Source organism: Echiichthys vipera (genome assembly GCF_963691815.1).
Source record: "Echiichthys vipera genome assembly, chromosome: 14".
In the NCBI taxonomy this organism is placed as follows: domain Eukaryota; kingdom Metazoa; phylum Chordata; class Actinopteri; order Perciformes; family Trachinidae; genus Echiichthys; species Echiichthys vipera.
Window position 1 is genome coordinate 15,026,362 of NC_139839.1, and position 16,739 is coordinate 15,043,100.

Below are 16,739 nucleotides of genomic sequence, written 5' to 3' on the forward strand. Positions count from 1 at the left end.
ATCGAACCGCTTCACTTCCTCAGACGGGGAACAAAAAAAAAGCTCCTGAGGGTAAAACTGAAAGTGAGAGAAACAGGTCACCTACTCTCCAAGGTCAACCAGCTGCCACAGTCAATGAGCCTCTTCAGTCTATGAGTCAACAAAGCTTAGAATCACTTCCAGGCCTTTGTTTGTCATATAATACAGACCTCCAACCCCATCACGTGCCCAACAAAAACACAGTCATACATAATAACTCCTGTGAGCCTAATGGGAGGCTTTTGGACTGAGTCATACAAGACTTCCTCAAAAACCTGATTACTTATGATCTTTTCTTTTATTCCTTTGGTGCTGTTTGTGTTTAACCGTGCAGACCAACCTGCAGCTTCATCAAGGGTGCTATGGAAAGGACAGTGTGTCATGAGGGACCAGAGCTGCGCGGTGCCGCATTGTTTTAGAGGCTGAGTGAGTCACAGAAGACAAATCAGGGTTGGTGGCATTTGAGAAAGGCTCGTCCATTGCATTGGGACGGCACAGTTTAAATGAACAGCGGGATCATAATGTGCCTGTTTTCGCAGGTCATACAAGGAATTCATTAAGGCATAATGTAATGTAACCTAATTACCTGAGAGTCTCGACAGTTACATGTACGATCGTAATTTGTTTTTTGAAGAATACCTCCCCTCTGCTGTCTCTGTCAAGTCAAAATTCTCAAAACATCAAGCATATTTATAGATGCTGGGACGCAATGTGAGCACAGCATATCCGAGGCTATTTCAAGTCATTTCTATATGACTCACCAAAGACATTCAAAAGCTCATACATCATCAAAAGAGCAGACAGCGAATTGTCTTCTGCTTTAATCACGGTTGAATTACGTCATTTTTCAATCATTCGTTCTTTCTGACAAAGTCCGAAATACAAATGAGGCGTTTGACATTGTGTAGATTTAAACTAAAAATGTGGTCAAAAATTTATGAAACACCCCCCCACACACACACACACACACACACACACACACACACACACACACACACACGCACCACGCCATCCACCATCTCATTCAGGTTTTTAACACATTTCAAAATGATGCTGTTCAGAAGGGTTCCGCTTTATCTGTGGCTGCCCCCCCCCCCCCCCTCCCCTTTCTGTGCTGATAAAAGCTAAATTACACAAGATTGCCCTATTAGGGGCAGCTATAAATGCATTTCAGTTTTGACTTTCAGCACACATCTCCTACGTTCGTCCTGTATGTGAATGTCAAGTGTATGCAGGTGACAGACTCCGAGTATAATCCTCACCGCTCCCCTTTTCTCTCTATTTCCACCTTTGTGTCTCTTTGTCTCTTTGTCTCTCTCTCTCTCTCTGACCAACCTCACACACACTGCCAACGTGAGATAGCCATGTCTGTGTGTCCAGTGCATTGTGTCATGTGTGATAATGTGTGACGTACGCAATCGTAATCGTGCCAGCGATTTTAGGGTTCCACTAGAAGCTACTTATTATTGTTATCGTTTTTAGGCATCATCATCATTATCAGCTGGAGCAGATGCGACGGGTCCCTCTGCGTCATTGTTCCCTCCAAAAAAAAAAAAAAACCCTAAAGCTACCAACAACGTAACCAACAAAGGAGGGAAGAAAAAACGTCGAAAATCACTCTGGCACTTTTTCAACATCCCTCCCGTCATCCATCCTCTCATCCACGGCCTGCAACCCCCCCCCCCCCCCGCATCCTCTGTGTACCCTCTGCGTTCTGTCTTTTTTTTGTGCTTCTCCATCAAATGTTCGCTTCTTTTGTCTCATGCACTCTTTCTTATTCCATCGCACTCTATCTTTCTGCGTGACACGCTCTGCCCTCTTCCGCTCTCTTTGGCCGCCATTATCTAAACCACCCATCTCCTAATCTTTCCCTCATTTTCCCTCTCTCACAGTCAGGAAAATTCACAACCTACACACACACACACACACACACACACACACACACACACAAACAGATAAATGCACAGCACAACTCACACACAGTGACACTGTGCGTGCAAATAGTCTCACCCCTCCCAAAACCTTCTTCCATGCACACACTCAAGCGCCCACCCTCCACCCCCACCACCTTCTACTCCCTTCCAACCCCTACACCCCCCCACCCTAATCCTAATCACACCACCACCACCGTCATCAGCCCTTATCTCACTCCACCAAATCTGCTGTGACTCAAAACAATTTCCTCTCATTTGCGATTTTACTGCCCACCCCCGCCTCCTACACCTCCATCAAAACACCTACCCCCTCTAATAAGCCCTCTCCACCTCTTCAATACCCCATCACTACCCATCAGGCGCGAACCCCACCCTAAACGCACATGCACACAAACACATATACAAATACACTCACGTACACACATTCTGACCGGTCGCCATTTAGAATGACGGCTCGTCATGTGTAAGCGGTGACTTGCCACTGTCATCCAGTGGAGCCCAAGAAGAACTGCAGTGTGACGTCACAGCGGACGGCGCGCCCATTGGTTGGTGGAACATATTTACGTGTGTGTGTGATTCTGTGCGTGTAGTTGGGATGGGGGAGCCAAAGGAATACAATTTGGTGGGTGGGTGGACCCGGTGGGCCTTGCTGCATCACTGAACCAGGAAAATGAATGAGAGCCTACACCAGGTGTCACCCCCTTCGCCTTCCGTTGGCCTCCGCTAATTTCTCTTTCTCTTTTCTGCTCTTCACTTCTCCTTTTGACCCCCGAGGCAAAGAAAATGGTTGAAACTGCAAAGAAATGTTTGACAGTATATTGATTGACTGTGTTTAATGACTTGAATCAACTGAAGGAGAAACAAATGTTTGGGCTATATTATTTTGATTAACTGATTAAAATCCATTCAAAGTTCAGTGGAGCAGCCTGATGTGCCAGACATTTTGAGTGTTTGGATTTCAACAAGAGCAAAACAGCACCACCCAATGGGAGGTTCTCTTAGTCACAACCTGAGGAACACCTTACTGAGAGGTGTTAATAACATGATGAGGTGACAGGATTGTATGTGTGGTCTTTTATAGTGATGGACTCAGTGATTTACCTCAGTGAGGGAAAAAATAAATCTCCCTTTTTTAGTATCACTGCAGTCATGAAATGATTTGACAGCAGACAGCAGAAGAGTTTGTTAGTTTTCATCAGATGTCAATAGTTTCGACTCAATTACAAGTGATTTAATGTATTATTCAATGTTTATAAAGAGGCCAATTGTGTCTTGCGCTCATCAAGTTTTTTGATCTTCACATATTAAAGGTACAGGAAATGTGGGGTTAAATAGGGGTTAATTATGTTTGTTGTTATCCGCTCTTTCCGTTCATTCCCTCTGTTGTGTTATTCTTTACTGAAACCGTGAAACCACAAATAGCTTTTAACATGTACCAAAAGTTGTACTTCATAAGGGGGAAAATGCAAGAAAATTACAGAAAAAGGTTTGAAAAATGGTTTGCAAGCTTTCATCTGCTTTTCATCTGCTTTTCATCTGCTTTTCATCTGCTTTTCATCTGCGGTCAGGAGGAGCGGAGTCAGATAATGCTCGTGTGTGTGCAGTGACCACTTCGGTTCTGTTTCATCTTTGCTATTTTGGACTTTCCTCCATCTCTTGCATTAATTCCTGCCCAACTAACTGAAATTCACACATCATCAGAATCACGTGACTGCCAAAATAAAAACCATCTACCTACCCCCGCATTTATGGGGTGACATCATTCACCATGATTTTTTAGCTCGGTTTTATGTCTCTACCAAGTCCGAAGGGAATATATATATATATAGGGCTCTTTAGCTGCTAAATGCTCCACATTGTTCACCAGCTAGTCTCCAACTGTGTTTGTCTGCTGTTGATGCTGAGCAGGTAGCATCCAGTGGAATTCTAGAGTTGTTTCGGTGAAAACAGCTGCCTTGTGCAGGCGGAAACAACACTATAATGACTAATTTATGCTCCCCTATAGGAATAAAGATAAATATGTTCATTCCAAACGATGTAACCGTCACTGCCCACATATTTCCATGTATCCTGTTGGCAGAGATGTTAAGCAAAAAACACTAGAGGGTAGCTATGGTCGTATCTCACTTGAACTATGGCTACACTCCCTCAATGATTTCTGGTTGTACTGCTCCGTTTCTGCCATATCCATAAGCTTTCACAAAAGGTGCGCCGTCTCCGTCAGTCTCCGTCAGTCTCCGTCCAAACACGTGTATAAGGTTGAGCATATATATGCCTTTAGAGTGGGGAGAGTGAATGAAAGTTGCCGCACAGCTATAAAAAACAAGCTGAAAATTTGATAGAAGTCTCCATAAAGTCAAGAGGAGCTGCAGATTTAGGTGATAATCCTCTGGAGGTTCATCACTACAAGTGATACCTTTCACTTTGTAAAATTCATTTCACATTGTTATCTAATACATTCTAAATCTGAAATATCGGTTACAGCCCCTTTAAAGCTGCTGTTCTGATATATTTCTTTGTTAACAAGGGGTTAGATGACGATGGGTAGTCACTCATATAGAGCCCATATGTATCACCGAACTCATATACCCCAGCAGGCTAAGCATCTCTGACCAGCGACAGTATCATTTTAGCCCTTCATTACATATCTAGTGGCAAAGTTAATGTATCATCGACCTATACAGTTTAAGCCATCTTTCACTTTTCCTTTAAACATGTGTCCTACTTTATTCTCGACAGTAAAATTGTCAGTCTCCCAACTTCCACTTCCACCTCCCATCGATGCCCCGTTAAGGACAGGGTTAACCGGGTTGAAGCCCTGTTACTCATACAATGTGTTTAGTTATAGGCATGTGTATTCATACTTTGACAAAACATTTCATCCCTTTGAACTTTAGTGAAGCAGTGAAGATCTGTGATGTTGCAGAGCAACTGAGAGAAAACCAGCCAGCTTCATTTTGGCCCCATTTTAAGGGGAGTGCACGGCTTGCTGGTGAATTGGGGGTGGAGAGATCTGAATTGTTGCAATGCCTCAGCATACTGTATATGCCCACTCTCAAAGACAGGGCGTAGTTGGGCGGACATTGCCTTGGTTATGTGATTATTACCCAGGTAATTGGTTATTGATTACTCCCAGCCTTCTCGGCTGTGTCTGAGGGATATTGGACTGTAGAGTTCTGTTTTCTGCCAAATCTCATTTCAGCATGGAAGATATAGCTACAGAAAACACATGTAGAGGGATTAATGGACAGGCCGAAACAGACAAATCACCTTCTCCTGCTGCCCACAGTGTTGACTCACTCTGCGGACCCTGCCTGAAAAGCATCAAGCTCTGGTTACCTGCGGACTACAAGAATGAAACAGTTCAGTTATTAAAACTGGCGGGACCCATGGTAAGATTGTGTTTAGATATGACAAGAGTCAAATATGAAATTTTCAGAGCTAAACGTATTAAGCCTGCAATCACAATGATTGAGTGTGAATCATCATCTCAGGATTGTACTGTATATTTTTTTAAACCAGCTATTATTTAGAGTAGTTTTCAGTGTAAACTTATGACCATTATGAAAGTGAATATGTCTGAGTGGCTTTTTATTTGAAAAAGCTTAAATTGCTTTAGTTAACATGAGGGTTGTAGTGTACCAGCAGTTCTTTTCAATTTGCCACATGTTTTATTGTTACAGTAATTAACAGGGTAATAACTTCCAAAATCATTAGGACTAATTAGAAAAATAATTGCGTGATCGTAATAAAAGTGTGGCAGCATTTTAACTAAAACAGATTACACCCTCTCACTGACCTAAATAAATGCCTTGAAGACGTCACTAGCTCAAGAAGCCTACCGGACAAATACAGTGTGATATGTTGGCCCTTCTCAATTAGCACTGGAAGATGTTGTAAATGTTCAAAAGTAACCCTAAAAGCTGGGCAGGCAGATTTATTTATATATTTATTTTGCGTCATTTAGCCAAAAGATTGTGAAAGCCTGATTCAATGGTGAAACATTCTGCAGAAAAAGATGCTATTCCAGTATTCAAAAAAGACAGATTTATCTCAAACACCGTCTGGCAATAAACACAATAAAACATGTCAATTTGAGCAAAGCATTTCAGGGATGGACAGAAAATGGCAACTGCTTGGGTCACCAGGTCACCCGATGAATCTTTGCCCAGGCCCCCTACAGACTCTAGAGTTCCCTCTGCGGTTGTGGCTAATTCAAGCTCATGTTTATGTAGCTCGAGCCTCAAATCCCTGTATTCCCTCTCAAAGGGATTTGGCCCACAAGTTCTATCTCTTGCTTCTAAAATGTAGCAACATTTATAAGTGTCTCCTGAACAGAAAATTATAACTTTGTGGTAGGAAAAAAAAATTGTTCTGTTCATGTATCTGACTCCCATTCATCACACAATGCCAGAACTTGATAAACGAGGACTTTTAGTTTCCTTTTTTTGACACCCTTTGATGCCAAAGGCTGTCAAAAAACCTACACCAGCAATCACTAGAACCATTTTCTAAAGAAAAGAGAAATAGTAAAGACATTTGGAAATACAAAGAGCTGCAGCAAAAACCAAAGCATAGCACATGTCAGCTGCCAGAGCAAATAGGAACTTTCTCTTACCGCGAGGCCTTTAATAATAACTCCATCAGCTGCATGTGGAGCTTAATGTGTCATTCATGGTTGGTGAAGTTCATTTATGTTTTAATAGTTATGGAAACGAGGGAGCATGATTTAGTTTTTTTTCAGTTGATTTCACAGATGATGAGCTTCCTGATCGGCTTCGTCAGCATGGTGTTCTGCGGTCACCTGGGGAAAACAGAGCTGGCCGGGGTGGCGTTAGCAATAGCGGTGAGCGATCACGGTGCACTTTAGTTTCTGTTTTTACTGTGATTTTGTTCATTCTCTTTCATTCCATTTCCTTTAAATTTATCTATTTATTTTATTTATCTATCCAGGCATGGATTGTTGTCAATAATATCTCATTTTAATTTATAGGTAATAAATGTCACCGGTATTTCCATTGGCTGTGGTTTGGCATCAGCATGTGACACTCTCATATCTCAGGTATTCCATTCTTCAATTCAATCAAATTTTTTTTATTATACAAACAGGTCAGTCCTGAGCAGCTAGTTCTGTGTTCACAGCTCCTCCAGATTCATTTTCCTGTGTCAAATTGAGTTACTAACACAAGTTAGTATGTTCGTAACTCATGTGTCATTTTATTCTCCTGTTGTCTGACCCCTTTCTTGCAGACTTATGGAAGTGGTAACCTGAAGCGTGTAGGAGTGATACTCCAAAGGGCAGTTTTGATTCTTCTCTTAGCCTGTTTCCCCTGCTGGGCTGTCCTCATTAACACTCAGCCAATTCTGCTGGCTGTCAGGCAGAGTGCACAGGTCGCCAGGTGAACTTTCTCCACTTGAAAATCGGTGCATCACTGCCATACCATAGCACACACTGACATCAGATGCTACATATACACTTATCACGTGTCAGATTGATTTATCCCCCTTCTTTACCCTTTTCCCCTTTTTTACTGTCTGCCATAAAGACTCTCTCAGCTGTATGTGAAGATCTTTATGCCGGCTCTGCCAGTAAGTTCAGCCTCCTCCACAGTGTTTGGTTGTTGTGTTGCATTATTGATTTAATTAACCCCATTCATCGCTTCGTGTTGGATTCTACAGGCTGCGTTTATGTACCAGCTGCAGGGGAGGTATCTTCAGAATCAGGTGAGATGAATGACTGTAAGACCGCTGGTGTTAAACAAAATAAAGTCTGAAAGTTTGTCTGCAATGAGGTCATTTTGTATGTTGGAAAGAAGTATTTACTGTGAGAAAGTATAAAAGAGCAGGTGCATTAATGTGTTGAAACACCTTGCTTTTGGTCACAGGGCATCATGTGGCCCCAGGTGATATCTGGAGCCATGGGGAACATTTTAAATGTAATAATCAATTACATTTTCCTCAACTGTCTGGATCTGGGGGTCGCGTGAGTACACCCATACATGGATGGATTATTGAATGGGCCTACAGGGCACAGGGACAGGGGCCCTGACTCATAAAATGTTGTTAAAAAAAAAAAAGTGATGCTAAATGAAATATACACAAAACCACCAAAAATTACCACAAAGGGGACAAAAAACAAATACTACAGGGATGCAAAACGACTACAACAAGATGCTTAATTACTTTAAATGGACACAAGACAACCACATAAAGACAGAAATGATGAAAAAGTCACACAAAATGATGAAAAATAGATGTAAAGTGTCCACAGAGAGAAACAAAACGAAGGCATTGAGACGTAAAATGTCTAAAAATAGTTGCCAAACCACCACAAAAAGATACAAAATGACTCAAAATAGATGCCCAGCAATTACAGAGACATACAAAACAACTAAAATGGACATAAAATGACCACAAAGAAAAAGTAAAAACATCTAAAATAAGTGCCCAATGACCACAAAAGTCAATTTAGGTGTCTTGTTCATATGTTGACAGAGTGGGGGGCCTCTTACATGTCTGTGCCCAGCGGCCCATTGTCTGATAATCCGTAAATGCACCCATAGTGTACTCTTAATCTATTTTAAACCAATCAGAGTTAGGATATAGCATGCTTCATGATGACTGAGTGATGACCGCACACATTGTTTTTCTACCTTTTGCGGTTTAACCATCGTGACGCCACTGAAGTGGATCTGCAGCTGCCAACGCCATCTCACAGTATTCCTTGGCTGTGTTCTTGTTTGTGTACATCTGCTCCAGGGGACTGCACAAAGCAACATGGGGCGGTAAATTTTGTGGATTAAATAACTGTCAGAATAACTTTTCATTTGATCTTTACTTCCTCATGATTTCTTGAAAGATTTCTGTAATTTGATAATAATTATCAGAATGACAGAAACTATTTATTTCTTCAATAAGCTTTTTTCAAAGGAATTTCATTGAAATAATAGCTCCATTTAAGTGTAAATGCATATAATAAATGAATATAGATCTGTCATTTATGTATTATTGAAAAATGTAGTTTCTAAGTGTGTTGAATTGTTTGCCTGCCTGCAGATAAATGTCTTACTTTTTTATGTCGACCTGCTGTGCGCTTACAAAATGAGGCTAGCTTTACAATTAATTGGAATTACTTCATTGGACATGTACACATTTAGTACTATCTCTATTTCATCTATAATAAGTGCCAAATGGCATTGTTCTTTCTAGGTAACTTACTAGAAATTTAAAAAAAAAACAGATATGTAAAGCATTACAGTTTTGGCATCAGTTAAATGTGGCGTTAATGAAACATTTTCTGTCTTCTGGATTCACTCTTAACTCGATATCGGAAAGCGTTTTAATAAAAGTAATGACACTCCTATCAGCTTTACTAGTGCTGATTGGCAAATGCTATCACGCTAACACACTAAACATGTTAAAAGAGCATGTTGCATGTTAGCATTTAGCTCAAACACATCCAACTTTTATGTGTCACTGAAACTGAAAAAAATTGTCCTCGACTGGGAAATTCATGTGAAACTCCCGTCAAGTTGGAACGACAACTCGGAAAGACACCAGACATTTTGGTACATAACTCGCCGCGTTATTGTCTTATTACACAGAAACATGGCGGACCAGTTGATGGTAATAAACGTTTTATTAATTTGCATACTGCATATCGATTTTTTGCTCTCATGTAATTTGTAATATGGTATTAGGTTGAAACCGTAGGGTGACCTAGATTAGTTAGAAAAGTTATATAGTATAGTGCAGCAACAAGTCTGGGATTAAACCATGATTGAAACTGTAAATCAAAACATATCAATATGTTTTTGGAACGCTCTGAGTAATAAAAAACAAAACTTCTTCTCTGTAGCATCCATGTTGCTTTCAAATTATAACTTGAAGCTAAATACATTTCACTGAATCTGTTGTACTTCCTATTATCTCCCTAGGGTGGTCTGGAGACTGCCTGCAGGAGTGGGGTCCTTTCCTCCACCTGGCCCTCCCCAGCATGCTTATGTATTGTCTGGAGTGGTGGCTGTATGAGATCGCAGGGTTCCTGGCAGGCATCATCAGTGAGACTGAGTTGGGAGCTCAGTCTATAGTTTATGAACTGGCTGCTATTGTTTACATGGTAACTGCCTCAAATTGCTTTTGTCTTTTTCTCTCTTACTCTAAATGACATTAAATAGTATTAATGTGGATGCCTGAATGGTTTTGATCTACAGGACCTACTAGAATCTTGGTGTATCATATTTGACTTTGAAATGATTGTCTCCTGTCCATCACAGTTTCCAATGGGTTTCTCTGTGGCGGCCAGTGTCCGGGTTGGAAACGCTCTTGGTGCTGGGAACACAGAGCAAGCCAAGCTTTCCAGCAAGGTCTCCCTCATCTGTGCATGTATGAATTAAATATGTAGCCTGACAAATCACCACTGCAGTGTACCAATACAGGCGATGGTGATGGCTATGTGGAGTTCTGGATCTGTTCCTCTGATCTACAAACTTTAACGTTAAAGTCATGTGCCATGTTTGTTCATTTAAATTCTCCACCAAAAGTCCTCTGTTCCCTCTGTCACTTCTTAATTTATATTCTTATCAACGGTGCTTTCATATATTGTCTAACATGCTGTCTTTCTCACGCCCCATCCAGTTATTGTCTCATGTTTCATCGGAGCTTGTCTTGGTGTGTCTAAGGATGTGGTTGGTTACATTTTCACCACCGAGAAGTAAGATTACAAAGAGAGCTCATATAATGAAAAAGTGTAATTCATCATGTATTAACTTCAGAGGTCAATGTCGCTTGACAGAGAAGCAACAAGCAAAAGCATTTCCATAAACTGTGCTCACATGGTTTTTGTTACTTTTTCATTCTCATGTCTGTGTTTGCATTTTGCTTTTAGAGACATTATTCAGAGGGTGGCTGATGTCATGAAGATATACAGTTTCATCCATGTTGCTGAGGCCATTGCGGTGAGAACCTTTGCCACACAAGTCACTTCATCGCTCTGCCAAGACAAATAACCCGACTTGTTGGCACCGATTTTGGATTTCTCTTTGTTTTACCTCCTCAGGCTGTGACCGGAGGTATTGTCAGGGGGGCAGGGAAGCAAATGATTGGCGCAGCGTGCAACTTGGTGTGTTTCTACCTAATCGGGTTCCCCATTGGAGTGTCTTTGATGTTCGTTGTCAAGATGGGCATTGTAGGTGAGGATGGATTAAATATTTATACAGTAATGGAAAATCTAATCACATTTCCACTCAAACTAATAAACTGTCCTTTGCATCTCTGTTGCAGGGCTGTGGTCAGGATTTTTCATTTGTGTTTCAATACAGTCTGCGATTTTTATAGTTTTCCTGTGTAAACTAAACTGGACGAAAGCCACTGAAGAGGTGAGTAACACACTGTGTCACAGGAGGAAACTAATTCAATGAATACCTTAATGATAACTGTAAACAGCATGTGGTGCTATTATTGTAGTGTCTTATATGATATACGTGATTTAGTTTTCTTTTGATATATCTGAGTAGGCGCTGGTAAGAGCAGGAGTCCACATAATAGAGAGGAACAACATCTTCGGGATAGAAAACTACGGTAAACCCAAGCTACTATAGTTATTTCACCTACAGCATGGAAATCTTCTTTCTGGGAACTGTTACACAACAAACGTTAACCATGTATTCATACCCTCACAGCCATGAACCCTGGTGAGAAACAGACCCACATACCAACCAGTCGATCCAGTTCTTTGAGTCCAGTTGAGGGGTTGCCGAAAGCGCTCGATGTAGGTCAGCAGACTTTAGATGATGTGGCTCTGTCAGTCAGGCAGCTGGTGGTACGACGTGGCCTCGCTGTGCTGCTCATGCTCATCATCCTCGCTGCTGGAGTGTTCATCAGCGAGCTGCTCATCAGACTGCTCGAATTAGATGAGTGACCATTATTAGACTTCCTGTGTGTAGCATGAAACAAAACGCTGTGAGTCTGCCTTTGAGAGTACAGATGCTTCTTCATGTTTAGTGGTAAAACAGACACTTACCCAAAGAATTAATAAAAAGGGAATACTGTATGTCTTTGGGTGTTACAAGATTAGGATGACAGAGTCAAGGCAGACTTCCGTCTTATCATGTGAAGCAATTTGTAATGACAAATTTTGATTCTGTTCTCCCACTTTTCTAAAACTTCTGGGCATTTACTTTTGCACTCATGAAAGGAAATAGCTGTGTTACAATGATACATAATGCACAAGTAAAAATGTTCCGTAACGGCATCAAATAAATGGAATCGCTGCATCATTTTGAAAACTTGAAGTCAGGATTGTCTTTAAAGCTACATTTATTTATTTCAATAGTATTTCATGCTCTAATTCTATTAATAGTAAACCCAGTCACTTCTGCTGTTCTCATGTAATCTAATAAGAAACACGACTTAAATGAGGCAGCCAATGAAAAGCTGAACTGAAAAAATACTGTATAGGGATGTCTACTTTATATAGAAACATCAATGATCATCAATCAAGACACTGACGGAATATATGTTCTCATTATAATATATATTGTCTGAATGGATGCCACAATTAGAAGGAGTATGATTAAATGCTATATTTAGGCTACAGCGCATCCGTGGTTGTGTGCTTTCATCATCAAAGACGGAAAAGCTTCTCTTTTTCTTTGGTTTATTTTCCTTTCCTTTGATCTGTCGTGCCAAATTTGACAATAATGAAAGGTCTGTACGCTCACACTGCAACATGCTGGCTGGATGAAGACATGTCAAACTGAGCAAATCAACCACCTGTCCACTCTGTGCTGGAGCAGATAACTAGCGAGCTCAGGCTCCACAGTTATAGCCAGCATACAAATAAAGATTTCACCCTGGTTAACATTAAATGATTATGCATTGAAAGTAATTTTGGCTCGACATAATAGGGAACACGCTTATTTGAGGTATATGAGAAGACTGATACCACTCATGTCTGTCTGTGAAATATAAGGCTACAGCATGAGGCCAGCTAGCTTAGCCAAACACAAAGACTGGAAAGGGAAACAGCTAACCTAGCTCTATGCATATTTACTTAACAGCACCTCTAGAGCTCACTGATTAACAAGTCATGTGTCATTGTATTAGTCCATACTGGCAGAGCAACCAGTTGTTGGCTGAAGCCTTCTCCCCAATGCAATTTCTGTCAAAAGCAACTGGACTTGGTTATTTGTCTAGGAAGACGTTTCACCACTTCATCCAAGAGGCTTCATCAGTTCATGTACACATCTGACCAGGCTGGGACTGGTCCAACTAACTAGTGTGGAGATCCAGGTATTTAACCTCTCTCAAGGCCGATGATGTCACTGGAACCCTTTGTGCTCCGAGTGCCTACCACTGTCGTTGGAGTGACAGTCGTTGGTGGGAAGTAGGTTTCGACTTCGTTAGTGCTCTATTAAGTCTTAACGACAGTCGTTGGAGTCACAGGAGGCCATTTGTGAACAGTTGTTCTTTGAGGTTAGATTGTTTAATCTCCTGGGCAGGGATGAAAGGGCAGCATTGTAAATTGGAGATAAGTGATGTCTCAGACCTCCTCCTCTGTTTAGCGATGGTTTCTCCACTTTTACATAGATGGCTTTTTTTACTCCTCTTTCAAACCATCTGTCCTCTGTGTCCAGGATGTGGACATTGTTTTCATCAAAGGAGTGGGCTTTCTCATTGAGATGTAGGTGGACAGCAGAGTCCAGGCCTGAGGAGTTAGCTCTCCTGTGTTGGGCCATGCGTTTATGCAGTGGTTGTTTTGTTTCTTCAATGTAGAGATCTTTGCATTCCTTGTTGCATTTAACAGCATAAACCAGATTGCTTTTGTGTGGTGTGTGGTGTTGCTTTTGACGGAAATTGCTTTGGGGATAACGATGACCTGGACAAATAAGAACATTCACAGGCCTGAATCCTTGTATTTACCTGACAGACTGGAATTGATCTACTCATCAAACTCTGTGCCAGAAAGCGAATAAGGGCGCACTCACTCACATACAACCGTACCGCACCTAGGAGCAGTACGCTTGCCGGCCACGGGAGAGGTGGGCTTTTGTAAAGCACGTTTTCACATGTACGAGCACGAGCGTGCGCACATGTACACGCCTGTTCGGACATAGAAAAAATAAGGACGGACCACGCGCGGACATTTAAAACAATGGCGGTGAAAGGTTCACGTTGGTGTGATGCGGAGGTGGAGTGTTTACTGCAGATTTGGTCAGATGAAAATATTCAAAAACAGTCGGACAAGACGCACAAAAACTCAGAGGTCTACAGAAAGATTTGTAAACAAAGGGACGCATCGCAATGACGTCAATCAATGCGTGTGATGTGTTACGGCATGATGACGTATAGGCAGCAAGAAGCATTCCACGAGGCCCAGGTAGTGTGAGTCCAAACAGGCCTGGCCTGCAGGGGGAGAGGAAGGGGGGTACCCTAAAGCACGGGGCACGGTATGGATAGACAGTGTGAGTGCGCCTTAAGTTTATTTTCCCAAAGTGAAAATACTGTATAAGGTCTCTTTTGAGAAAAACACATAATATGTCTCATACTATCCGTCTGAATAAACCTGCATTCACCCTCTGAAACACTCGGAATTCAATATGAGACCTTTAATCTCTAGCATATTATATTACATTTAGCTTCAAATAACATAAATGTTTGATGAATACTCTAGAAGTAAATTAACATAGTACTTTCTTCTTTATTCCTACTTACAGAAGTGTGCTTCAGCTGAAAGAATGATTATTTAGCCTTAATTTGTATTTATTTCAGTAGGTGATAACTTTGAAAGAGCTTTCACCTCAGAGACATCCATAAAAGTCTCCACTCAGCCCTGAGCGAATCCAGTGCACCCAGAAGCCAATGCACTCTCCTAACTGACATCAGCGCCGGCTTGCAACAGATTGATGTTTGCAAGAGTCCCATGAGAAAAAAATGCATATTAATAAATCATTATTCAACATGTAAATCAGGCTTGATAAATACATGGTTACATCGTTGTCTGAGCTTCAGTCTTGCTCATCAGAGGAGACATTGTCACAGGCGCCTCACAGAGACTGTAATCTTGGCCCGCTCACCTCCAGACTGCAATCAGTAACATGCTGTGGCCCCATTAACAAGTGACTCTGTAAAGATTGGCTGTCAGCATCGTTAGACTAGAACTTGTGATACAGTGGCTTAAGGAATCTCATATTAACTTCTTGGTTGAGTAGCCATGCAGCACAACAGCATACCTTGAAGTCAATTAAATTATGGCTGCAGTTCATGATATTGTGCTGAAACAGTCCAGAACCACTGGCCACTGCATTTACCTGAATCTAGCATCATACCAGATAGTATATGTTATGTGACAGAAATCATTGATTGCCTCTTATCCCAGATGGAAAAAAAACATCTTCAACTTTGTGCAAACACTGAAGTATAGAGAAATCATTTATTGGGGTCTGGCAATGAGGTTGCCGTTGTCTATAAACAACAATCATTGTTTTATCATGAATCCGTTATTAAAAAGCCGGTTTCCATCACGTTTAACAGCTAAACATTAACTGAGTCTTTTAAATAATAATTGTATGAACTACAGCAGCAATAGTACCATTATGAGTAGCCTACCTTTCCCGACTCGTACACCTTTAACAAATCCAAATGCCATTTCATGTCTAAATAATAAAAGTAAATGTATGATTCTCTTCCCTAACCTTGACAATTTTATTTACTGATATCTGTAAATCTCAGTTATTCAAAGGATACGACAAAATTCAAATCTGGGTTTGGTGATTCTTCTGTTTGTGCAGTTTAATTTTAACAGCATGTCTGGCAAAACTGGAAATGTTCTAGTACCTACTTTACCACTCATTTCAAATGCATCTACATGCTAGCAGGACAAAGAGTCGCATTTTCTGCTTGTGAGTACGGTGAGAGGCTGTTGGATGCTGTGACTTCAACAGCACAACCTCAGTAATTGGTGGTTTTGATTTTTGACTCCTTGTGAGCATAGTTTGTATTTCTTCACTTTAACTACATATTTAAAAGAACCTAGAATAAGAATTCAGTCTGTAGTCTGAAGTTCAGACCACAACAAATTTCACAGGGGAGTAATAGTTTTTGGCTTCCCTGTGGTTAGTTTTTATTGTTATACACTTTAAAAGTCATTTTATTAACTAGGGTGCAGTGAAAATGTAACGCTGCCTTTCCTTTGAATAGTTTTGTGTGCTACCTGCACTCCAGCAATAAAAATATATATGTTCACAGTCACAATTCACTGTGCTGTCTTCTTGTTGACGTTTTTTTCTACTGTGCATTTTATGCAGGTTCTGGTTTTGACTATATTATAATTGCCCTACACAGCAGCTGGAAATGATACCTCTACTGCAAATCCCTGCGGTTCAGGTGTAGCTTCTATACCTGAAACCACAACAGATACTGTTGCTGGTAAGTTACATATGTGCAGTGGTGGCAGAAGTATTTAGACCCTTTACTGAAGTAGATGTGCTAATACCACACTGTGAAAATAATGCTCTACCTACAAAAACCTTACTTTTAAGAATGTAATCAATACAATAATGTAAAGGTTAATGTATTTATATCTGAGGTTTCGGGATGAATATTTCTGCTGCATTAACGTGTATGTTGCATTTTACTGATGTAGATGATAAAGTTTGTTCTCATTTTAACTCCTTTATAAACTACACTGGCCACGTTGGATTTTCCAGCTGATCCAAGAGACTTTTTAAAGACTTTATTTTGCTTAAGAAGTAAGAACATCTTCTCACCACATGAAGGAACAGTTTA

The 16,739-nt window shown here is 40.9% G+C and overlaps 1 protein-coding gene across 1 annotated transcript; it reads left to right on the forward strand.

The window, feature by feature from the left end:
• Window positions 1-5,155: 5,155 nt before the first annotated feature.
• LOC310957173 (multidrug and toxin extrusion protein 1-like) lies at window positions 5,156-11,871 on the forward strand (the record flags this gene model as incomplete). The annotated part of the gene is made up of 16 exons (XM_083927624.1): window positions 5,156-5,344; window positions 6,697-6,798; window positions 6,946-7,014; window positions 7,203-7,351; window positions 7,499-7,541; window positions 7,632-7,676; window positions 7,838-7,935; window positions 8,640-8,737; window positions 9,890-10,071; window positions 10,229-10,337; window positions 10,590-10,665; window positions 10,840-10,909; window positions 11,011-11,143; window positions 11,235-11,329; window positions 11,468-11,531; window positions 11,633-11,871. The coding sequence occupies 16 exons, from the start codon at window positions 5,156-5,158 to the stop codon at window positions 11,869-11,871; spliced, it is 1,761 nt and encodes a 586-aa protein (XP_083783750.1).
• Between the last annotated feature and the right edge of the window lie 4,868 nt (window positions 11,872-16,739).